General features: G+C 43.7%; 1 protein-coding gene across 1 annotated transcript; it reads right to left on the reverse strand.

Moving 5' to 3' along the window:
• Positions 1 to 338: 338 nt before the first annotated feature.
• LOC124805398 lies at positions 339 to 23996 on the reverse strand. Its single transcript, XM_047265960.1, has 2 exons — positions 23821 to 23996; positions 339 to 528 (listed from the first exon to the last, which is right to left on the reverse strand). The coding sequence occupies exons 1-2, from the start codon at positions 23994 to 23996 to the stop codon at positions 339 to 341; spliced, it is 366 nt and encodes a 121-aa protein (XP_047121916.1).
• Between the last annotated feature and the right edge of the window lie 2368 nt (positions 23997 to 26364).

The following is a 26364-nucleotide window of genomic DNA, read 5'->3' on the forward strand; positions in this document are numbered from 1 at the left end:
AACAACAACAAAAAATCCCATTATTATCCGTTACCATGTACAGTTCCCTCCCCCTTGCATGAGAGCCGGTTACGAGACTGTGATTATCACATTGCCTGACATGAGTCACTCTTAAAGGCCAATTCAAAACACAAAAAAATTTTTTTCATGTACATGCAAAGCGACAGATACTGAGTGTATTTTTTAAAAAAGAAGAAGAGGGATCTTATAACTAATGGAGAGTTGAATTCTCATGTTAAGGAAAATTGGTTATGAAATGTGCAGTAGTGGCAGGGGGTACAAAGTTTGAGTTTTTACTTTGCATTATCACGATCCATTGGTATCACTTGAGTTGTTCGTTATTGGGAGTCTCTCTTCATATAATGACTGTTCTTCACACACTTTGCGAAGCCGCCAGTGTCGGTGTGGCGGCCGGTAGTCGACTGCATGTGTGGGGCCGAGGCGGCGGCGGGCTCCGTGGCGGTGACGAGCTGGGCGTGGTCACCCGGCCGTAGTACGGACCCGGAGCCGAATCGGATAGGTAGCCGGCTGGCCGAATGAGCACGTGTCGAGTACCAGCGACTGCAACTCTCGCAAGTGGGAATCGCGTCAGTGGAGGCTCAAGTGACACACAATAAACAAGGGGTAAACCAACAATACTTGATAGATACGAATACAGAATGAGCCTTTAAGAGGAACAAACCAGCCATCAAACATATTCATAACACGTAGTTACTTTGTTTTTACTCCTGGGGTTTCAGAACGACTTTCCCATAACATTGTTTTTAACAAATTTGCACAGAGCTTGAGTACACAGCTATACAAAACTCTATACCTCAACCTGTTGGGAGGGCCGTGCCTGCGAAGTAGTCTCACTCATCACTCACGGCATTCACCATCTGACTGGGGATATGCTACAACCCGTGGTGGTGGCTCGCGGGATTTACAGTAGCCATATTTATACAAAACCTATACAAAGGAGAATATCAGATGAACATCATCAAAAGCAAAACCAGGGTAATGGAATGTAGTCGAATTAAATCGGGTGGTGCTGAGGGAATTAGATTAGGAAACGAGACCCTTAAAGTGGTAAAGGAGTTTTGCTATTTGGGGAGCAAAATAACAGATGATGGTCGAAGTAGAGAGGATATAAAATGTAGACTGGCAAGGGCAAGGAAAGCGTTTCTGAAGAAGAGATATTTGTTAACATCGAATATAAAGTGTCGGGAAGTCGTTTCTGAAAGTATTTGTATGGAGTGTGGCAATGTATGGAAGTGAAACATGGACGACAAACAGTTTGGACAAGAAGAGAATAGAAGCTTTCGAAATGTGGTGCTACAGAAGAATGCTGAAGATCAGATGGGTAGATCACATAACTAATGAGGAGGTGTTGAATAGATTTGGGGAGCAGTTTGTGGCACAACTTGACAGGAAGAAGGGAGCAGTTGGTAGGACATGTTGTGAGACATCAGGGGATCACAAATTTAGAATTGGAGGGCAGCGTGGGGGGTAAAAATCGTAGAGGGTGACCAAGAAATGAATACAGTAAGCAGATTCAGAAGGATGTAGGTTGCAGTAAGTACTGGGAGATGTAGAAGCTTGCACAGGATTGAGTAGCATGGAGAGCTGCGTCAAACCAGTCTCAGGACTGAAGACCACAACAACTCCAATGACCTGGAGAGCTACAGGCACAGATATAACGGTTGAAATGACTACTCGATTGGAATAACTCTGAATGTGCCATTCAGCAATCCGCGCGGTACCAAACGGAGTGACGAAGGAACACAGTTCGTGACAATCGGCAAGCAGCAAAGTTGTATTTCTATCCCTTAAGGTAAGGCATGCGTTATCGAAGTGCGAAGCATTCGATACCTTTGTAAGGCTCTGCTTTCTGACACTTAAGTGATATACTTGGATAATTAATAAGGGCACTGAAGTTTGTAAGGCAGAAGACGAGGTACTGGCAGAAGTGAAGCTGTGACGGCGGGGTGTGAGTCGTGCTTGGGTAGCTCAGGTGGCAGAGCACTTGCCCGCGAAATGAAAGAGTCCCGGTCCGACACACGGTTTTAACCTACCTGGAAGTTTCAAATTAGGACACCGTTGATGCCTTACGGCATAACCCAAGAATGCGAGACGGATCACTGCAACATGAAAGGAGCGATATCTCGGTATAATGTGGCTCTGGAAAAGATTGTGATACTTTTGGTACTGCCGGAGGGCTTAGCCCCGATTAATACGGCTAGCCTCTCATCGACAGAAGAAAGAAATAGAGAATAGATTTGACAAAACGGTATTGGATAAGTGATGAAATCAGGAGATTCAAAAAAATTAACTGTAGCAGCATATGGTCATGAGCAGCCATTGGCAATTGTTTTGTGGAAAGTTCCTATGGAACCAAACTCCTGTGGTCATCAGTCCCTAGATTACTTAATCTATCTTAAACTAACTTACGCTAAGGACAACACACACACCCATTCCCGAGAGAGGACTTGACACTCCAATGGGGGGAGCCACACGAACTGGGACAAGGCGCCTGAAACCACGCGGCTAGCCCGCACCAGCTTGCAATTCCAGCAGAACGGTCACACATGCACCGTGCCCCATCAGTAGCATAAATAAACGCGTTGTCAGAATCGATCCAAGCTACCGCAGAAATCAACAAGTGCCTAGTCTCGCATCAGTCGATAAATTATTCATTTCGCTATTTCCGTTTGCCTAAGCGTGTAGTGAGATGTCCACTAAGCGGGTTCTTTGCAGTTCGCTGTGCCTTGTTTTGGCATATGCGATGGACCTTGTGGCGTTACCGCTAGTGACAGTGATTCTGAGCTTATGCTAGTGCAGGTAACTTGTGAGGTAATGGGCGAGTTGTGTCTCCCTGAAAGTATTCCAAGTCCAGAGTTTGCGTGGCTGCGTGGGCGCCTCTCGGCGGGCCACGGTCTGGCAGCAACCCCGTGGTGCCGAACGTTAGCTGAGCATGAGGGGTAGCCCCACGCGGCTGGGAATTCCATGGTAACGCTGTGTCGATGAAAGAGACTTGTATGCCGAGAGTGCCAAACATGGCGGACTTTGTGAAACCATCATGGCAGACATTTCACAGTTTGTATACAAATTAATTGGAGCCAGATAAAGCATGATACCCCAAAAATAAACATGTACATTACTACTATTTGCAAGATGATTCTGATGGTGTAATCAGATTTTCAACATCTTTCTTAATATCAAGTTTAGTATCTGATGGTAATTTATACAAGTAACACCCAGCAACGAATTTGCAAAATCTAAACGCTTGATCCGATTTCGTCGATCGATGTATCTTTAGAAAGCTATTAGTGTAAACCTAAATTGGTATAAGTTACAGGCATGTAACTTGAACAGTACATGAGTAATTGTATGTCAAAGTGACCGATTACTATCAATCGCGTCAGGCCGTAAGTAGGCCACAGTTACACGAAAAAACGGTAGCAGCATGCTTATAAATATATTTATTCATCTATGTCTTTGTTTATTTCCGATATATACTATTCATGAAGAAATTCGTTAAATATTTACTGTGTTTTAGAAAGCACAGAGACATTAGGCTACTGGCTTACCTTTTGTTCCTATTCCTTTGATATATGTTTATTTAATTTGTTCATGTATTTAGTAATGTGTGTTAGAGCATGCTTATGGTCCAGCCATAAGAATATTTATTTCATTTCTAGTTATTTAAATGTAAATCCAGTATTTCGGAAGTGTTTCATTATGTTTGTGAATGTGCATTGGCTTGAAGATATGGCGGGAGCCCTCTAACCAATCACAGCGCTCGTGAATGGGGAGACTGGAGGGAAGTGGGAGAAATTTTAATATTTCAACTCTGAGTCGGAGGGTACGTATTGAGGGCCATCACACCACCTCATTTCATTTATTACTTATCATTCGAAAGCCCTCAAACTTTACCAGTTCTCACGGCTAACCTTTTCCCAGCTTCCGTTGTACTGGACATTATTGCGATACCTAAATTATTGAAGTAAAATGAGTCATGGCACGCACACTGGATTCAGCACGAATACTATTCGTTGCGTAAAGGGCACAGTGTTTCTTAGTGAGAGCGAATAATTATTTACAGAATTTAGATAATAAGGTACATTCTCGTATTTTGAATGTTTCCGTCAATTGCTAGTTTCAAATGAACATAGCTGCAGTAATATGGAGTATCTGTATGTGGTATTTCCGAAGAGCACAGTTTGAGCGTCCTCTTAACTGTATTGAACATTTTTCTACATGAAATAATCAAATTAAAATAAAAACACGCTTCAAAGTGGCGAGGCAAGCTCAGAGAGTAGGGGTAGACGATAAAGTACATAAATACATGATGAAATACAAAGGCACGCAGGCGGAGCTCCAAAATCTTATGCTAAACACAATAACCATTTCCACATTTTTTTTTTTTTAGTAGCTAGAGCAGAGGCTGTGGCGATAACTTTTCTCTCGTCACCTCTGTTGTCATGTACTTATGCTGATAGGTTGATATGTTTCACGTGAAGGTAATCAGCGCCTATGATGGAGTTGACGTAAAATCTCTCCGCCTCGGTCGCTAGATCGTTTTGTTTGCTGAGAATCTTCTTAATTAAACTCAGCGCTGGTTCCCAAGCCATGCTAAGATTATAGACGAAGTCTCGGTTGATTACTTCTTACTATAACACGATCTCCTTAACAATATTTGGCTCTCTCAAATTCTTTAATACTGGGTGATATATTAATCGATGATCTTGTATCATTACGTGTTTTGTTCCTTTGTGCCTGTACTGTATATTTTCTCTGCCTCGTGATGACCGGGTGTTGTGTGCTGTCCTTAGGTTAGTTAGGTTTAAGTAGTTCTAGGGGACTGATGACCATAGATGTTAAGTCCCATACTGCTCAGAGACCTTTGAACCTTTTTTTTATTGTATATTGGCCTAAGGTATCATTGATAGCTTTTTCGGTAATTTATTCAACCTACCTGCATTGTCATATGAACCGTTACGCTCCAATTGAAGATTCTCGCAGACGGCGGCAGTTGAGTTTCCAGTGATGAGCTTACCTGAAGTCTGCAAACCGAAAGTCGGCGAGGTAAATCATAGGAAGTAGCTTGAGGCGTGTTTCTTTTTCTTTCCTTTTCATTATTAATTTTCCGTTTTAATGCATGTAGTTTCGTTAAATGAAACAAATTGATTCGTCTCGAAATGGTTACTTCGTGCTCCCTGTATCATTTGCGCGTATGTGGTTGCAAATTCATTACTCCAAAATTGAAACTTGTGTGTTCTGGACCCAAGCCTGGGGCTTGTAGTTGATGTCTTGACAAATAATAGCCGGCCGGGGTGGCCGAGCGGTTCTAGGCGCTACAGCCTGGAACCGCGCGACCAGTACGGTCGCAGGTTCGAATCCTGCCTCGGGCATGGATGTGTGTGATGTCCTTAGGTTAGTTAGGTTTAAGTAGTTCTAAGTTCTAGGGGACTGATGACCTTAGAAGTTAAGTCCCATAGTGCTCAGAGCCATCTGAACCATTTTTTTGACAAATAACAGGTGGTCCCATCGAGTAGGAAGTGCTTGGGGCTGAGCGGTCGTGAAACCCCGTTCGGATTACTGTGTCGTAAGAGGCTGTATCTTCAAAATCGAAGGTTTACTTTTAATTTGTAGTACGAATTATCCTAAGTGGTTTGCAAGGGCACGAATAACTGTGTTTGGTAAGATCAACACAGTATTTTGATGAAGAAAGGAGGGGGGGCGGGGGGGATCGCGGTTGTATTCCAAAGTTTTCTAATTGCGTTACGTAAAGGTGCTGGATGCAATGTCTAAGCGAGGTTCGGCGCAGTGGTATGTGCTATATAGTCAGCAGGATCCCGTGTCGCGTCGGTTGCGAGCATGAGGGCCTCGCTAGGTGTCATAATGACGAGCGATATTCAGTAGGAAAATGTATCTGGCTCGGCGGCGCAGTGGTAGGATCAATATCGATTTGTAATACTCGGAAGTTTTCTGTTGTCGTTACATGCGCAAAGCTCATAATTTACTTCAATTAGGTTTTGTGGCGCAAGGATACGGCTGGAAATGCTGCAGATTGATAAGCTGGTTACGCATACTCACTTTTAGATGATCAGGTCCTCATGGCGTGATTGTAGCTACAAAATAAGTGATAGTTCTCACCCTAATTTAAGTGGAGCATTACTGAACAGATCAATAATGGGTGTTACATCGTATCTTGAGTAGAACCTTACGGTATTTGTATCTTAATGTGCGATTTCTGCTTAGTTTGAGATCTCTGCTAGGAGTAAGTTCACTCGGGCAGGATTTGACTATACTGGCGTATTATATTCTCTGTCTCTCACGTAGTAAGTATTTCCACGAAAATGCTTATGGTAGCAGGCCTTTGCTAACATATGGATCTCCGTTAACCACTCCTGCTACACCGACAGATAGGACGGCCGAAACTGCTGCAAAGTGTTACACGAAATTCCTTATGGGACTGGTATATTTGTCTTTGCTCAAAACTACATCCATTAGGGTTCTGCTTCTTCAGTCACACAACGGAGTTTGGTTGCCTGAGAAGCTAGAAATTATTTCTTGTATCTACTGAAAGCTGTTAGCATCCGCTTGCAAGCTATTATTGTTACGGTAGATAATGGAGAATGGTTTTAGGTGAGCTCTGAGGGTCGGCCCGATAGCTCAGCGTGTTCGGTCAGAGGGGTAGCTGCCCTCTGTAATAAAAAAACTGGGTTAATGGATCAATGACGAACTGAAACGGCTGTCTTGCGACATCCGCCCCGAGCAGATGCAACGAACAAAATGCTGGACTTATTTAAACTATTAGGCACGTGCGTAACCGTATACGTGATAATGGATTTAATGTTTCAACCTTGCAATTTAACAATTGTTTGCTAAGTTGGGATACAGTGGGTGTTTATGAAAGGAAATAATCTTCCGCTATACTCCGGTTAGTACAGAAATGAGCGTGTGCAGAGGCCGGCCGAGGTGACCGAGCGGTTCTAGGAGCCACAGTCTGCAACCGCGGGACCGCTACGGTCGCAGGTTCGAATCCTGCCTCGGGCATGGATGTGTGTGATGTCCTTCTTAGGTTAGTTAGGTTTAAGTAGTTATAAGTTCTAGGGGACTGATGACCTCAGAAGTTAAGTCCCATAGTGCTCAGAACAACAAGCGGGCACGAGCTCGGCCGGACAGCTGAGCGCCATGTGACGTCAAAGTGATGTCCTTCTGCTTAGGTGGGTGGTAATGTGCCCGCCTCCCGTGCAAGCGCGCCCGGGTTCGATTCCCGGCCGGATTGGAGATCTTCCCCGCTCGTTGACTGGGTGTTGTCCTCGTCATCATTTCGTCCTCATCATCAGCGTGCAAGTCGTCCATTGTGGCGTCGATTGAAATAAGACTTGCACTTGGTGGCCGAACTTCCCCTGACGGGGACTCCCGGCCAACGATGCCATACACTCATCTCTCTTTCGTCCGCCTCCGTAGCGTAGCGGTAGCGTTAACGCCTACCAAGCAGGGGCCCCGGGTTCCATTACCGCCAGGGGACTGGGCGTTGTGTGTCCTTCATCGTCATTTTCATCATCATTGACTAGCAAGTCGCCGATGTGGCGTCAACTAAAGAGGACTTGCAATACGGCGGCCGAACTCCGCCGAATGGGGCCTCCCGGGCAACAACGTCATTTCATTTCATCTCCATTTCCATCACAGCGATGGCCGCCGCTTACCGTTAGAGAAGCAGTGTGGCAGCCGGGGCGCATTGGAACCTCCGAGCGCGTCGCTTGCTGTAGGGGCTAAGCTTTTCAAGTTATAGATTGGTTAATATTTACTATCAGGAGGGTGGAAATACGTTCACCAGGGAAGTTGATCCCACCGTGTAGAAACCTTTATTGACAGCCTTAAGGCCCTGTTGCCGCTAAGGTGACGAAAGTAAGCTTATCTTTATTAGTTTCCTGTTTTGTAATAAATTTTCCTTACTATCAGATAATACTCAACAATCTTGAACCTAAATAGGATTGAACTGCTGCCTCAGTGTGCGAAGTCTAAGAGTAAAAAAATATTCGTAGCTTTGTTTAGAAGTATGGTTCTAATTCAAGTAGAGTAAGTTTTAAGTATTGTATAGAAGTAAGCTGTTTTAATGAACTATTTCATCTTCGTGTAAATAACATTCACTGATGTCAGAAGTAATGGGAATGGGTAACATATATTTTGTATTACACTCTCTTTAGTTGTACACAGCGATTTGCTCGTGACAAAATAAATCGTTGACTGAAAAAAACATCTCGTGATAGAACTGAACTACGTGTGAGGCTTTATAGGAAGAGATGAAACAGTTGTGTACTGGTAGCGGTTGTTACTTTGTAAATGCGAGATTTTTGTGTTTCGAGTTATGCTTCAAATGGCTCTGAGCACTATGGGACTTAACATCTGAGGTCTAGAACTGAGAACTACTTAAACCTAACTAACCTAAGGACATCACACACATCCATGCCCGAGGCAGGATTCGAACCTGCGACCGTAGCAGCAGCGCGGTTCCAGACTGACGCACCTAGAACCGCTCGGCCACAGCGGATTCGTAACATCTTATTCTTTTTTGTTCATGGCCCAGTGTAAGTGGTAGGCAATGTCTAACTTATGTAACTCGTGACTGCTGTATCACATGCTTACTCAGACTTTAACGTTTCCCTGCAACAGAAAGAGCGTTTACTAATCAGCTCGATTATCAGTTCGTTCTCATCACTTGAATCTTATCATTTTCCTCTGTTCTAGCTGCTGATGCATAACACTACGACTTATATTATAACATGACACAACGAGAAGCATAAAAGAGCACAATCAACCCTTGCAAATTTTTTGTTTTCTTCTAGCGGAACTGCGTGAAACATTATTGCCCTCAGTTCTGTCTGGCTAATACATTTTATAGAAACAAACAAATAGTTAAATGATTTGTATCTATCTTCTCCTGTTATGACATTCTTATCACTGTACATTTTCCACTTCCTGGACCTCAGGGCATAGGGATGCTTCTTTCTTAAAGCATAACCAGGACATGCTGGTAACACCCTATCTTTCTTCTCTTTCTGCTTTGTTGTGGTGACACCTTTACCCGTCGGCGCAACTTTAGCGGTAGAAGTAGGCGGTGCTGCTCGAGGCGGCACACCTGGGCCATGATAAGGCTTTAGCCGATTGAAGTGTTCAGTTGTAGTACGATCAGGTAACTGACTTTCCCCACTCATTGGGGAGGTGGTGGGCGATGAAGGGGCCTTCGTACCAAGGACTGAACTTCTTAGTTCGTCTCTTTTTTTACCACAGGATTTCGGAGCAATAGCAAATCACCTGATTTATAATAAGGGATGGTAGTGCCTTTGTTGCTGTGTTCTAGCTGTTTTTGTGTGGCTTCGTAGTTACTGTGTTTAACTTGGTTCCATATAGCTTTGAGATGGCGGGCTAGTCTTTTTACTTCGCCTATATTGACATCAGGGGGCAATTTTTCAATCTCAGGAGGTGAATTCATGAGTCTACCGTAGACTGCTTCGTATGGGGAATATGCCGTTGCCTCATGGACACGGCTATTGTAAGATCAGGCAACAAATCCTACATATCTGCCCCAATGTAACCGGCTCTTCCCTACACAGTGCGACGGCATTCGCACAATAGTTTTGTGCACTCGTTCTAGGCGCCCGTTGGCTTTAAGGTTGAAAGGGCGTAGTTCACCATTTTTTGATTCGTAACATTTGGCAGACAGTGCCGACATAAAATTTGAGCCATGGTCGGTGAGTATTGGGTCGGTACTTCCGAACGTCAGAACCAAGTGATTGACAAAGGCGCAACCAACAGTTTCAGCTATCATATCCGCAAGTTGTACCAAAACTAAGTACCTTGAAAAGTGATCAATAATTTATAATATATATGTATTATTCTTGGTTCTTTATAGAAAAGGACCACAATTTGAGGTGGTTTCGATGCTTCTGGTATTTTTTCAAAGAAACTTTAGTCCTTCGTGGAGGCGCTCTTTACGCCCAAGGCATATATACTTCCTAACGTCTGTTTGTCGACCTCTCCACCAATAATTCAATGCTATTCTTCCATTTGAGGATCGTCGCTCATTATGGTAGGCCTGTAAACTGTCATGTCACTGTGCTGTTATGCGATGTTGCAGTTCTTTAGCTATTACTACTCTGTTACGCAACAGTCTTGCGATATACACAACTGGCCATTAAAATTGCTACACCAAGAAGAAATGCAGATCATAAACGGGTATTCATCGGACAAATACATTATACTGGAACTGACATGTGATTACGTTTTCATGCAATTTGGGTGCATATATCCAGAGAAATCAGTACCCAGAACAACCACCTCTGGCCGTAATAACGGCCTTGATACGCCTGGACATTGAGTCAAACAGAGCTTGAATGGTGTGTACAGGCACAGCTGCCCATGCAGCTTCAACACGATACCACAGTTCATCAAGAGTAGTGGCTGACGTACTGTGACGACCCAGTTGCTCGGCCAGACGTTTTCAATTGGTGAGAGATCTGAAGAATGTGCTGGCCACGGCAGGAGTCGAACATTTTCTGTATCCAGAAAGGCAAGTATAGGAACTGCAACATGCGGTCGTGCATTATCCTGCTGAAGTGTAGGGTTTCGCCGGGATCGAATGAAGGGTAGAGCCACGGGTCGTAACACATCTGAAATGTAACGTCCACTGTTCAAAGTGCCGTCAATGCAAACACGAGGTGATACGTCAGTATGGCGATGACGAATACACGCTTCCAATGTGCGTTCACCGCGATGTCGCCAAACACGGATGTGACCATCGTGATGCTGTAAACAGAACCTGGATTCATCCGATAAAATGACGTTTTGCCATTCGTGCACCCAGGTTCGACGTCAAGTACTCCATCGCAGGCGCTCCTGTCTGTGATGCAGCGTCAAGGGTAACCGCAGCCATGGTCTCCGAGCTGATAGTCCATGCTGCTGCAAACGTCGTCGAACTGTTCGTGCAAATGGTTGTTGTCTTGCAAACGTCCCCATCTGTTGACTCGGGGATCGAGACGTGGCTGCACGATCCGTTACAGCCATGCGGAAAACATGCCTGTCACCTCCACTGCTAGTGATACGAGGCCGTTGGGACCCAGCACGGCGATCCGTATTACCCTCCTGAACCCACGGATTCCATATTCTGCTAACAGCCATTGAATCTCGACCAAAGCGAGCAGCAGTGTCGCGATACGATAAACCGCAATCGCGATAGGCGACCTTTATCAAAGTCGGAAACGTGATGGTACGCATTTCTCCTCCTTACACGAGGCATCACAACAACGTTTCACCACACAACGCCGTTCAGTTGCTGTTTGTGTATGAGAAATCGGTTGGAAACTTTCCTCATGTCAGCACGTTGTAGGTGTCGCCACGGGCGCCAACCTTGTGTGAATGCTCTGAAAAGCTAATCATTTGCATATCACAGCATCTTCTTCCTGTCGGTTAAATTTCGCGTCTGTAGCACGTCACTTTCGTGGTGTAGCAATTTTAATGGCCAGTAGTGTAGTATGCCGTCTTCTGTAACAAAATCAGAGAGAGATACTTACCGGTGGCATTCTACACCTCGATCTCTCGTGATTCTTTCAATTCTTCTATGGAAACATCATCTGTCTGTAACCTTTCGGCTTAGGCCGTCGGCATTGGTGTGCAGGCGGCCAGGTTTATGCCGAAATGTGTAATCCTATTCTGATAACTTCAATGCCCATCTAATCAAACGACTGCTAGGGTGTTTTTAACTTAACGTCAATAGCAAAGCAGCATGGCCCGTAACCATAGCCTACTGACGTCCGTGCACGTAACACGTAAAGTAATTTACTTCAAACAAGAGAGCCAGCAGCTCCTTCTCGGTAGTAGTGCAATTTATTTCTGACGAGTTCATTTGTCTGGAGGCGTAACCAGTTGCACTTTCCTCTCCATTATATTCCAGACTTAAAACTGCTCCGACAGCGTGGTATGACACGTCCGTGGAAAGGATAAAAGGTTTTCAAAATATGGACGTGTCACTAAAGGTGAACTACTCAAAATTTCTTAACTTCCCTCACTGCTGCTTCGCACTCATCTGTCCATTCAAATACTTCATCTTTCTTTAATAATTTCGTTAATGGCTTTGCTATTGTAGCATAATCCAGCACAAAACGCCTATGATGATTGGCTGAACCTAGGAAAGATTGTAACTCTTTAACATTTCTTGGGGTTGGAAAATCATCCACTGCTTCCGTTAGCGTAGGATCTGGCTTGACTCCATCTTAACTAATGATGTGCACCAGGTACTGAACCTGAGTGCGAAAGAACATTTTTCTAGTTTTAAACTTAAGTGTTCACTTTTCAATTTAGACAGTGCATTTCTTAATCATCCGGCATGGTCTTCCATTGGTTTTGCAATTATTATGATGTCGGCGAGATGCACAAGACTCATGATAGGTTTTAAACCTCTCAATAACAAGTCGGCAAACCTTTGAAAACTAGTGGGAGCATTTCTTAGATCAAAAGGCATAGTAAAAGTTCAGAGTTCAGATGGGGCCACAAAAATAATTTTAGGTCTGTCTTCTGGTGCAAATGGAATCTGATAACATCCAGGACGCATGTCCACGCTGGTAAAGCATTTGCAATTCCCGTTGTCGTAACTGTGTCTGCCGCTCTCATATCGACACATAGACGATAGGTTTTCTCCGCATTGATTCATTTTTTGGCAAAACAACAACTAGACTGGGACATGGGCTTGCAGAGGATTGAATTATCCCCGCAGCCGGTTGCTGTTGATACGTATCTTCAACCAAAGATTGTGAATGATGAGGTAAACGATACGGCATCTGCCCAATCGGTCTAGCGTCCCTCGTACGAATTTCGTATTGTAGAGGTCACTTGCCGGAAAGTATTGCCTTTCCTCGATCAACTACGCATATTCCTCTAAAACTGGATACAAAAGGCATTGCTCTGACTCCAGCAACTGATTTCTTGTCGAACATCCTAGTGCGCAAGTCTTCCTCACAAGTAACTGCTTACGTCTTTCCTCCTGACACTGTTTCTGGTTGAGCCGGCCGCTGTGGCCGAGCGGTTCTAGCGACGTCAGTCCGGAACCGCACTGCTGCTGCGGTCGCAGGTTCGAATCCTGCCTTGGGCATGGATGTCCTTAGGTTAGTTAGGTTTAAGTAGTTCTAAGTCTAGGGGACTGATGACCTCAGGTGTTAAGCCCTATAGTGCTTACAGCCATCTGAACCAAATATTTCTGGTTCGAAAGTTCTGTCTGCGTAACTTCTTCGCCACTGGCTAGTATTGTGCCACGTGGGATTTCTACGTCCCGTAGACCAAAATTTTCAACACACACAGTTATTTGAAGCCTGTTCCCTTTTACTTACTACGTAAACCTCTCTTAACATGGATTTGCAGCCTGTCGAGAAAGTGATCCTTAGCGAGCCGGTCGACCAGAAAATCCGATGTCGGCGGTAGGCGCTCTTTGACTTCAATCCAGAGAAGTTTTCCCTTTCCACGGCTAATTGTTATAGGTGTGATAGTTTTCAACACCCATTTACGTGGTTCATTTGCAACTTGTGAGGTTCCTCGTGAATCAGACGCATGCTCACTGTCCGGACAGAGCTGTGTATTATGATGTATCATTCAGCGTAACTTGCTGTGACAGTGCAAGAGAGAGAGAGAGACAAAGATATTGTTTATTACTCTGTGTCGGTCACCGTTCACATAATTATTGTTAGGATACAGAGCTTTTGTTCTTGTTGAGAGTAATTTTACAAGAGGAGAGCCATTCTTGTGATGTAAAAATCGACGCCATTGCGAGATTTTGATTCACATTGTAAAATATATGTGTATATGGAAGGAAATCAGAATAGAACAATGAAATATTGTTCAATTCAAGAAGGTAAGTGTTATTGTACAACCAGCGTATACTTCTATTGTGATTTAATAATAAATACCAGCTTGACAACAGTTCCGACGGGAGCGTTAAGTTCTAGTGAAATAGTTCGACGCTTTCTTCGGAAAAGAAGTCACTTCATGGATCATTGAAATCCACAATAGTGCCTGGACATTTCTCAGAACTGAAAGCAATCTGACTGCTATGCAACAGAGCCCCGAAGAATATTTCTCCATACTTTGGCTACCACTTTCAGCTCAACACGGTATCTGCAGCACTGCAGCAGATTTCTACAACAGTGGAAGCATGTAATCGCTATCAGTTTCATACATCGCCCTGTGTGCACTGTATGTATTTACCCACAACAGTGAACATAGTTACTCACACACATAGAAGGACAATACAATGTGGTGTGAGAAACATTTCAGTATAAAGGTCCTGTAGAGCTAAACAGTAATTATAGTAGTAATAGTAGTAGTAGTAAACAAATTTAATATTTTTCAAAGGAGCCTTTATAGTATCACTGAACCGAACAGTGTGTGTCACATAATCTATCACAGCCTGATAGTGTCAGAAAATCGTTCCTCAGGATGATATCAAAATCCCTTCTGCATTTACTCGCTATTTCTGTATCAAAGACTTTTTTCCCCTTCAATGCGCAGGTCGATTGTACAGGTGCCTGGAGAAATGATCATCTCGTCTCCAAGTCGACTTATATTGCAGCGTGGCGGTTTTAGCACACGCTTGTCATTATTAGTGACAAAAAGGACACTAACCTGGGCTCCGGTATCCACAAGAATTTTGACAGTCTTTCTTCTGAGCTTCTCCTTGTAGGATGTCGTGGTCTCCTTACCTTCAGGGCTTACATATTCCGCCCTCGCAATCATATCCTACACATCAAGACGCTTCATTCGAACCGAAACTCGATAAAATAAAGTCAATGTTGTATGAATTCATGTAAACAATATGCAAATAACAAGGGCGTACCAGGGTTGAGATACTCGAGGCTGGCGTACACACACACACACACACACATTCAAGACACGACGGTCACAAGAGCTTTTAGTTCAGGAGGGGCGGAGCGCACGCCGAGAGGCCGGTCCCTTCAGAGGACGATTCAGCCTATCTACGTCAGACAGCGACCACCCATGGAACGGACAGCGTTTGCCCGAGTGAAAGGGGAGAACAACCCTGTGTTCAGCTTAAAAGCAAATTCCCCTACATTGAGTGCGAGCACCCAGCCTACGCATTCTTTACAAACATAACACGCGGTTTCAGAGGTTTTCACAGAGAGGCAGCAATCTCCAAACGCCGATGCTACAGATTTCCGGATTGGTCGCCTTAAACGAAATGTCATTCTCCCGTTTTAGAAGAGCAATGCTGATTTGCAGACGATATTCCCGACACCTTTAGCTGAAGGAGTAATGGAAGAGACCGAAAGATATACCACTTCATGTCTGGCATGGAGAGGGGCCGTTCCGTTGTCGCTCTTGGAGCGAGAACACGTCACGAGAGCGTGTGAGCTCGTATGTGTACTCAAAGAGCGAGGAACAAGTCTCTCCTCAGTACTTCACTGGGAGAGCACCTCTGTCAGAAGCGAATCGGAGTGCCACTCTATATTGAGTCCTTGTGATTAAGCGTTGTTCACTGTGTTGGCCGCCACACTTATTGTGTGGTGTGAACGGACAGAGTTATAGTTAAACACCTGCTAGCGAATTTTTGAGTGGCATCACGGTGGACTGGTTATCCGACCGGTGTACCACGCCAATAGTTAGAATAGGGGCGAATAGTAGTCCTTGACTTCATCAAGGTGTAGGGAGAGTTTGATTGGCAAAGGACAATCCAGATAGAATGAGAGTTGTCTTATTTGTCAGCAGCGAGTTGTGCAGACTGCAGTCATCACAGCTTACAGTATTGTGGACTACAGCTCTTTCGAGCTCCATATTTCTTCCACAACAGTACACTTCATTGCATTTCACACACAACACCCTCTAACGTACCTAGGAACATTCTAACAGATATTCAAGTTGAGTAGGCGCGGCTCTCAGCCATTCTGCCAAGTCAATAACAATTTTAAACTTTGTATAGAAATTTCATTAGCGAATCCTATCATTGAGAGGTAACTTCACATTCCGAAAAGACGCCGGAAATAACTTGTTCATAATTAAAAGTGCCATTGTGATTCCTCAGAATTTTTGCAAAATAAATAATAATTTTCGTTGGTTTCATGTTTCTTTTTACACTAACTAGCACTACTCCAGTACCCAAGTATCCCACTAGTTACGTAAGAAATTTTGTGAATTTTTGTGTCATTTCCTTACAGCGGACGACTCCAGAAGATATTTATTGCTGAAAAGTTTTTCAGGCATTTCTCTTTAGAACATTAGGAGCGTCTGTCTGACTTCTGTAGTAGTGTGGGGGCGGAAATTGAATCTTGCAGGTGCCACAGGGTAAAGGGTACATCTCAGATTAATCCGTTGTGCAGAATGACAGAATGGCACCCACACGCTCCCATCCTCTAAAACTAAATTTGCCACGTCACCGGGCTCTTCCCCTTTTATGGGGTTCATGTACTTCATTGGGCGCGAGGGTGGATGGCAGAACCAGCTCCACGGTTGTTCCGCCGTGTAGTAGTACTGCAGTTTGACTGATTGTTTCTTTTATTACCTTCTGGCACGTACCTCTTGGGGGAATTTCGCCACATATTTTGCGAACAACGATCGTGTTCGTGACCGACGGTATGGCACTTCTTACAACAGGAAGGTCAGCACCGCTCGGCCGTGTGGTTGGGTATCCCGCATCTCTGGCAGTTCGTGTCATTAATGAACACATGTCGCGCTTCGCTGGCACGTATGGGGGGCGAATACAAATCTTCCAGCTTCCTCGCGCAATGGAGCAAGTCTGACTGCCTCGAGCTAGGAGGGAGGGGGGGGGAGGCTTCATTTACCTCTCCCTGTACGTGGATTGATTCCGCTTGTGAATATATAGAATGCTCTCGCTTCAGCTTCTTCAAGTAACACTTCATTAAGTATATTGTCACTTACTAGGGTGAATGTGCGACAAGATACGGCCCTAATTCTGTCTGAAAATCGTTCAAAGTCCTCACCCGCTTTTCTGTCTAAGGGTGGACAACCGATCACGTAATAGCTAACCCTCGCTTGTCGAAGTAGCTCTCTGCTAGCCCCGTTGCCAAGAAATCAAAATTGGGTGCTTCTCGCAACTCGACTGCTTCAGCTTGGCGACATGTAACAAAATATGGTCGGGCCATGCACATGTTGCGTCCCGCGTCCCTGACGTTTTGCTAAAATGTTGTTACGTTTTCGCCTGGCTCTCCAGTAAAAGAAGGTACAAAAGTTACGGGTGGAAGCGTACTGGCTATACCTGCTAATAATTATTCTGTTTACCGAGCGAGGTGGCGCAGTGGTAGCACACTGGACTCGCATTCGGGAGGACGACGGTTCAATCCCGCGTCCGGCCATCCTGATTTAGGTTTTCCGTGATTTCCCTACATCGCTCCAGGCAAATGCTGGGATGGTTCCTTTGAAAGGGCACGGCCGACTTCCTTCCCTAATCCGATGAGACCGATGACCTCGCTGCTTGGTCTCTTCCCCCAAACAATCCAGTCCAATCCAAATTATTCTGTTTCAACTTCAAGGACGGTTGAAAGGTCCAGAGTTGCAGCATTTTCGGCCGCTCTGGCTTCACGTTCGCGAGTTATCGTGTTAAGCCGTGCCTGTATATCTATTTTTTTTTTCAAGTGACAGGCAGCCTGTCTGCTGTTGCAGTAAAATAATGCGACCAGGCCCGTCAGGGACCGCAGTTGCAGCATCAGGAGTTAATTCGGTATTCTCCGCTGGTTGGCGAGGACGTAAATCAGGCATTGTTACCAATCTGGGACTGAGACCGAATGGATCTACAAGGTGGTTGTACTTAAACTTTCAAATCGCTGAAGAAATAACACTGCTGGTCAGAATGACGCCAAATTGCAACGAAATATTATCGGAGAAGGGGAAAACGCACGGCTGAAAAATATAAATAGTTAGAAAATAGAGCAATAGATGGCGCTGCAAGCATCACAATTTAATAGTGGTCGACTACAAATGACAAATGAACCGTCGCCCATAATCGACGATTCTGTGTACTGACATAAGTAGTAGGGCAACCTTCGTACCACCCCACTTTCCATTGTTGCCCAAGGTGTAAGTCTGACGTTAAACAAACTGTACTACTCAGTGTGCATGGGTTTACAGGTGTGATACTGTTAGTTACGTAAGCCTGTCAACCACGGAAAGGTCATATCAAATCGGATCGAATAAAACCGGTTTTTAATTGTCCTTCGGCCAAAAACTGAATACAAAGCATTAATCACATAGGTTTTTAATCATCTCGATACCAAAAACCGTGTAAGAAGCATCAATCACATCGGCTTTTAATTGTCCTGATGCAAAAACCGCATAAAAAGCACCAATAAAAATCAAATCGGATTATTAATTTCCGTGTGACTGGTGCAAATCATGTTCAATATGCTGTCCACTGTTTTCTGCAACTAGTTGAAATCGAGGAACAGCATCTTCCACAACTGAACGCAGTGTTTCCGGCTCATGTTCAGAATGTGTTGCGCACTGCGTGCCTTCAATGCAGCTAAGCTTGCAATCGGAACACTGAACACAACATCTTTCAGATCGCCCCACAGCCAGAAACACAGATTAAGATCAGGTGATCGGGATGGCCAGGCTGTATGGAAATGTCGTCTGATAATCCTAGCATTTCCGAAATGGCGCTTCAGCAGCTGCTTAACTGGATTTGTGCGGAGGTGCGCCATTTGCATAAAAATGATCCCAGCCACAAATCCATGCTGTTGGAGAGCTGGAATGACGTAGGTGCGCAAAAGAAACTCATAGCTCTTACCAGTGACGGTACAGGTAACAGGACTCGACGCGTCTGTCTCTTCGAAAAAATATGGTCCTATGATAAATGATGCCGAAAACCCGCACCATACAGTGACCTTTTCACGATGATGTGGTAGTGGTGGATTGCGTGTGGATTTTCCGTTGCCCATATTCGACAATTCTGTGTGCTGACATATCCTGTCAGATGGAAGTGGGCTTCATCTGTCCACAAAATCCACGGACAATCATTGTCCACTTCCATGCGAGCAAGAAATTCTAAAGCAAATGTCTCTCTTGTTAGCAGGTCAACAGGAAGCAACTCGTGCACAAGGGTAATTTTGAATTGATAGCAAAGGATATTTTGTAGGATTTTATGCACCGTGCTCACGGGTATATCCAATGTTCGGGCAATGCTCCATGCACTACACGTTTGCACACCACCAATCGTCTCCTCCTGCATTTCTGTAGCCACTGCTTCCACTGACGTCGAATCAATTCGTTTCCTCCAGCTACCGGTTTGCACGCCAAGAGAATCCGTATTTTCCAATTTCCGAATCATTTTCTCCAGACCCACAACAGTTATCGGACCAACGCCTTTTTTCAAACCCTTCAGTCTTCTGCAAAGCGACGTGTGCACCGTCATCGTTCTTGTAATACAGCTTTACAAGCAGAGCGCGACCGTCCATTGAGAGAGTCATGGCGAACGTCGCAGACGTGAAAGGAGGAAAAGCCTCGTACCCGGCATGTTTATGCTAACTTCAGTGGGTCGTGCGCATGACAGGTGTTGCCATTTACGTATAGTCTGTCTGTAAACTCAAGAGCGAGCAGCGCTTTTGGTGGGGGAAGTGACCTTTCCCGGAAGAACGCTGCCACCGGCCCACAGGGGCACCCAAAATCTGTTGCCCGTTACCGGTGTAGCGGTGTGGATCGGCTTGCAGTGATATACGTCGTTTCTGTTCCTGGGATCTTAGTTGCCAGTGTCAAACTTTGTATACTTACTGATGTACTTCGATGTACAGAAGTGATGGATAATCGTCTAGGATTGCAAGAAAATGTGCAGAATACGAGGAAGAGGAGGTATTTGCTGAGTAACGGGAGTTCGATCGTCTCTAACGTTATTACAGCGTGTATTAAAGAGGCGACCCCAAAAAGAACTGTTGGCTAATATTACCAGTCCCAGTAAAGGGCTGCAATTTATGCAAACGTCAGTCTGGTAGAAAAGGACGCCTACGGAAGGAACGTGAAAAATAAGCCGCATGGTTTAGTGGAATCCCCGCGAAGGAAAACTAATAATCTTGGGAGGAAACCGATCGTTATAGACTGTTTCAAAATCACGTAAAACCTTTGATGCTTATGAAACACTAAAGCTCTGTCTCGGTCACTATTCACCTTATTCTGAGACATATTGCTTGAAATATGTGTGCAATAGCTTTTCTAAACTCTGCTGAAATTTTATTCGGAACATGTACATCGATTCTGGACTTCTAAGCAAAAATCTTGACATACGTGGAGCGCTCACATATTAATTTTTAGTTTTGGCTAAGAACTTTATTTGTTAATATACAGCAATATTATCCTCATAAAAATATTCACCATTACATACTATACACTTGCGCTAGTGCTTTTTCCAATTCCCGGAATTCTTTAGGAACTGTTTCTTCGGGATAGTTTATAGATCTCTTAACTGTTCATCTTTAATCTCATCCATGCTTGTAAAACCGCTGTCTTTTAACGCCTGCTTTGAAATGTTTATACCACTTGTATGCCCCTTGTTCGCTCATAACAGGCTCACCAAAAGCAGTATTTAACATTTCTAAAAATTTCATACACGTTATTCCATCCCTCTAACAAAATTTGATACATATTTTCTAATTTATTTTTATATAAAAATCGTTGATGCTACCAAAACACACGTAACCTTTTTTACATCTGACAACAGAGGAAATACCCAATATGCGTAACATTGTACCCATACTTCTGAGACATGTTTACGAAGGCAGTGGCAAAAAAGTAGTGCAAATCGGGCTAATACAACACACAAAATTATAAATTTCTCCTTACTTTTTAAACACTCTTCGTGTTGCAAAAATTGTTAAGTTTCAATGCAGTCCTTCGAAGTAAACTTCTGCCTTTTAGTATAAACACAAAGTAAGAGCAAGGCTTAAATTGTACATATTGATCGCATTATATGGGATTCGTTTCACGGATAGCAATAGAGGAGCATACAATACATTCACACTGAACAGGCTTTCGGTTCTATGTTTGTGGTATAATCCTGATTTCCATTCTTATCTTAATATTATTTACTCTATAATATTGTGTTTCGGAAGAAGCTATCGTGTATTGTATTCCTTATTGTCTTAATGCATTTGTCTAAAAATGAACGCAGCCAAGAGGTATCTGTACACGGCTTCGCCACGGATGTAAAGCGCGCGCCGGAGCAGAGCCGGTACTACGTTGTGAAACAGCCTGTAGAAGCGACTTGTGACGTAGCTGAGTAGGCAGACATGAGCTTAAAACCTGCGAAGATCCCGACACAGTCCCCGCCCACCCCACTTAAGCTCCACCCCTGATCAGCAAGATGCTCCGCCCAACCGGAGCAAAACGATACACATCGTCGCAGATATGTTACCCCTAGAACGAGAACTAGAAAATGAACAATTTCCAACGTATAATGCAAAGACTTTAAGTTTCAGGTATTAATGTAAACGTTTACAGACACGACTACGATTATAACTGTATGTTATTGAAGAAGTAGAAGTGTCTATAACTTAAAATGGATTTCCGGTACCTAATGGTATTTACAACAAGCGGAACAAAAAATCACAAATGATTTAAAATAATAAATGAAAGCGAAATACAAACGTGCTGTCTGTTAATTATAATGTGAGCCAATTAGCATCAAATTAATCGCTTAATATAACGTGATCTTTTGGGAAAACTACACTTCGCAAATAAGGTGATTGGAAATGTTACGTATGTTGGTAATAAAAGCTTACGATGTCGCAGATGGCAACAGAGTTTATTTCTTTTATTCATCCAAAAAAATCTTTCCAGATTATAAGACACAGAACAAACACAAACCAAAACAGCACAGTAAAAATACTGTATTATGTCAGTAGAGACATAAATGTAAGCTTTATCCACCAAACAGCTTGCACTATTTTCATTAGCTTCACTATCTTGTTTCTAGTCCCTGTATCTCAAACATCCAAAATATTCTGCTACGGAATAGAAGCAATAATCTAATAAGAATAGACAGGCCTACTTGTTTACAATGTCCTCACTTGACTCAATATTTTTATGTTTATAAAATGTAGCTTGACTCATTAGACCTAAAGAAGTGAAGAATATAAAAATCATACTGATAACAAAAACGTTATGAAGACAGTCGTATTTTCCATACATGACACATGAGGTATTTCATTAATATAGTATTTGCGTCTGTATGTAAAGTTAGAAGAAGGTATATTGCAACCTATGAATTATTGTTATAATTACCAAATACTTCAATGGAATGACTAATTCACTTAAAAATTACGTACTATTTATTGATCTACTTTCAGTTTATCTGTAGTGACTTAAATGTTGTGTGGGTGCAGGAGTGCCTTAAGAAGTAGGAGCTCTTATTTTGTATACTTGCTGTAGTGTCCGTTCTTGTTACGAAATAAATATTTAGCGTTTTCAGTAATACTTTTTCTTAAAAGCAATTCGTTTAATAGAGATCCCAATACTCGCGACGTAGGCCGAAATATTGTGTTACATAAACATTAAAATATCACGCGCTCTCCGGACTCACAAAGCGACGCACAAAGCAGCAACACCACCCGGGCTCCAAACCGCAAATGCAGGTAGTCAGGTACTGTTTCCGGTCTTCCGTAGTGAGGGAACTATAGGGGGTGGGGTGAGGTCCCGTTCGTGAGCGAGGTATGGGGGTGGGCGAGCTGAGTGCGGGGTGAGTGTCGCAGGGAGGTAGAGTGGGGGGGATCCTCGCTGGGATCTTCGCAGGTTTTAACGTTTGCTGTAGGCAGAGTGGAGACCCGCTCGCTCGCTCTTCAGTTTGAAACGTCCCCTTAGAAAAATTGTTGAATTACTGTGCTGGTAAACCCCTTATGTTATTTGATTTTCAAACAGCTGAGCAGAACTGAACGTACTCAGACAGTTCGCTCTTTACTTATTCTGATCAACACTAAACTGACACACAATATTTTTTTAGCGCAACGCAATCTGACTTTCAAAAATCCTTACAAAAGAATGGCCCTGACTAACAGTAATCTATACCTTTCAAGTATCACTTACCTCACAAAAATCTTCGTTACTCGAACTACTGCAATACAGCGAGCGCCACTACTGCCAGCTAAATAAAAGATTCAAACTACCGAAGGCACTAACTACCGATAGGCATAGTTAGCAAATCAAAGATTTTGATAGAGAACAATGTATTTACCTTAATCGAGTTCAAAAGTCATAATATATATATATCAGTTCATGACATCCAGTCTTACAAATTTACTGTCTCTGATGGACACACGTCCAGATCATCCGCTCTCAAAACTCCGCCATCTCTCTCCCCACATCCACCACTGCTAGCGGCTCACCTCCAACTGCGCAACACTACGCGCTGTTAACAGCCAGCTGCCCAACACTAAAATAGCAAATTCCTACAATGCCACCCAGCCACACACTGCACACAGCACAGCCAGTGATTTTCATACAGAGCGCTACGTGGCGTTACCAACATAAAAACCTAAACAGCCTACTTGCAAGTTTACCAACAGACTATACTGTGACACCACAGCGGCATTTATTGATCAATTTTCACACTATTTTTTTTTTTTCTTCCATCATACCTCCTCCCCATTCTCCTATAATATTCCGCCGCAATTTGACGTCATTCTGACCAGTGGTGTTATTTCTACAGCGGTTTGAAAGTTTATATTTAATTATAATCACCCTGTACACAAAAAAAGGTCTCGCTCTATTCTGATGGAAAGATGTCTCGGCGGAAGTTCGCCGAATTTTTTGGTTAGCGCAGTGCACTACAGCGACCTTACATCACACAGAGCTGGCGGCGGAGGCGGCGTCGGGGGCGGCTGCGAGAGGGTGCTGCGTGGCCCGCGGCGGCTCCTACAGTGATGGCGGCTCGCCCCGGCGTGCGACGTGACGTAGCGGCGGGCGGCCGTAGCCGCGCTCGCATTCTCGGTTGGGCCCTCACCGCCCAACATGTTGTCTAGCCTAAAGCCGTCGGCACACGGACCGTGCTGTCGAACATCAACGTTGAGCGCGCCAAGTTCAACGTGCTGCTGAACGCTCAGGAACGATGCGACTCGAGCACACGGTACGTGGGTCCCAGCGTGGTATACGCGACCGCAACGCACTCCAGCGGCAGTTGAGGGATGTTTCTAGTTCGTAAATCACGCTGTTTACTCAACGGGCGCGCGTAAAATTCCCACGTTAGTTCTATTAAAACGCACATTTCCACAATCGTCCACGATAAGGAAAGTACCATGTCCAATCAATAAGGACAGAGACATATAAAAGTTCCATTACAAACAGTGCGATACAAATTTGGAATACTTCTACGCATAACATAAACATTGTTTCATCATTCCCACATTCTAGTAAAACCCTAAGGTCAGTCTTACTTGACCACCGTTCCTACCCAGCAGCAGAATCTCTGCAACATGTGAATTTCAAAGCGTAATAGAAAAAGGAGCAAAATATCTGTGGTATGCGTACTGTTAAGACCTTCGGTAGACACACCATTAGATTATTTGACTTGTCGCTCTAACGAAGTAGGCGAGTGTCAGCAATATGTCTCGTGGTCTTATCGTGGCGTGTTTATCTTGCTCGCTTTGAGTAGCAGATTGACAGTGACCAGTTTTAAAAAGAACTTGATTAATTTTCACACACATTTATTAAAATAATAGCAAACATAAAAATTGCTTAACTTGGTTCTGGATGCTATTTACAATTGACAATCTGAAGTTCCTTTGGTATTGGCACGTTAATCTTATTCTCACATATCTCTGATACTTGACAAAGTGTCTATACATTTATCTTCATGGCTATGTACAGGAATATGATAATCTTCTTAGGTGCAGACTGAAACTTGACTATAGACTGGTACAGACTAATGCAGACTGGTACAGACAGCTGCAGATAAATGCACACTCGTACAGACTAATGCAGACTGACTAATCGGAGGTCTGTACACTTGTTATAATACCTCGTACGTTCAGGTATCACTGCGCGAGTGTGATCCGTGAGCAGAAAAGGTTCTACGTTAGCAGTAATCTCATTGGCTGCATTACATATTAATACGCAGATCGGTGAGATCAGAATTTGGTCCGTCTCTATGGCAGCGCCATCTCGTAGTGCAGAGATGGACGAGCGCTGCGCCTGCGCTGTTGTGCTTAGCGGGGCGCGCTCTAGTGGAAAAGTTGTGTACACACTGACTACGCAGAACTATGTACACAACAATATCTTTATACAAGTAGCGCAAGTTGTCCTGTAGATTAAGCCAACCGAACAAAGTCACCCCTCAAAAAAAGGTGAACTTATATTTACATAACATCAAATATTATAGCAAATACTTAAACTAATAATAAAGTATCAGAACCTAATAAAAATGCGTATGTTAGGAAAAAAATTTGGAAGTGTTAAGACGCGAACTACAGCCCGAACAAAATCTCGTTATTGGTCAGATACACTACTCATTATGATAAACAAACAACACACTCCGGGTATTTAATCTTATAGTATTACCCCTTGCTACAAACGTTAATCGTAAGTAATTATGCTACTAATTGACATTTAATTACGACAAACTGTACCAAGGACAATGCGTTTTGGGTGGACCTTCAGTGCGTCGCTGCCTTCAAATAGCCTACTCTCATAATACGGATGTTACAATAATTCTTTCGCCACGAATACGATGTTTCTCATCATTTTATTGGAACGAATCACACAACTAACAATGGGTTTTCAGTGATTCTCAATTTACTGGTGCTCAGAAACAGCATATATACATATAAGCTTGAAATGAATGCCAATATGGCCCCTCACAACTCTGTACTGAAGGGAGGCGGCGTGCGTGTGACGTAGGTGGCGTTGTGCCATCTCATTGGTCAACGCTCAGACGCACGCTCAGAATATCTGAGCGTTGAGTGTGCTGAGTTTCTGACGTCATAGCGTGGAATAGCACGTTCGGGAGTTTTTCAGAACGTGCAGAGCAATATCTGGCATGTCAGATATTCTGAGCGTGCGTCTGAGCGTTGACCAATGAGATGGCACAACGCTACCTACGTCACACGCACGCCATCTCCCTTCAGTACAGAGTTGTGAGGCAGCATATTGGCATTAATTTCAAGCCTATATGTGTATATGCCGTTTCTGAGCACCAGAAAATTGAGAATCACTGGAAAACCCGTTGTTAACTGTGTGATTCGTTCCAATAAAATAATGAGAAACATCATATTCGTGTCAAAAGAATTTTTGTAACTTGCGTATTATGAGAGTAGGCTATTTGAAGACAGCGACACACTGAAGATCCACCCCAAACGTATTGTTCTTGGTACAATTTATTATAAG

Source organism: Schistocerca piceifrons, chromosome 7 (genome assembly GCF_021461385.2).
Source record: "Schistocerca piceifrons isolate TAMUIC-IGC-003096 chromosome 7, iqSchPice1.1, whole genome shotgun sequence".
Classification (NCBI taxonomy): domain Eukaryota; kingdom Metazoa; phylum Arthropoda; class Insecta; order Orthoptera; family Acrididae; genus Schistocerca; species Schistocerca piceifrons.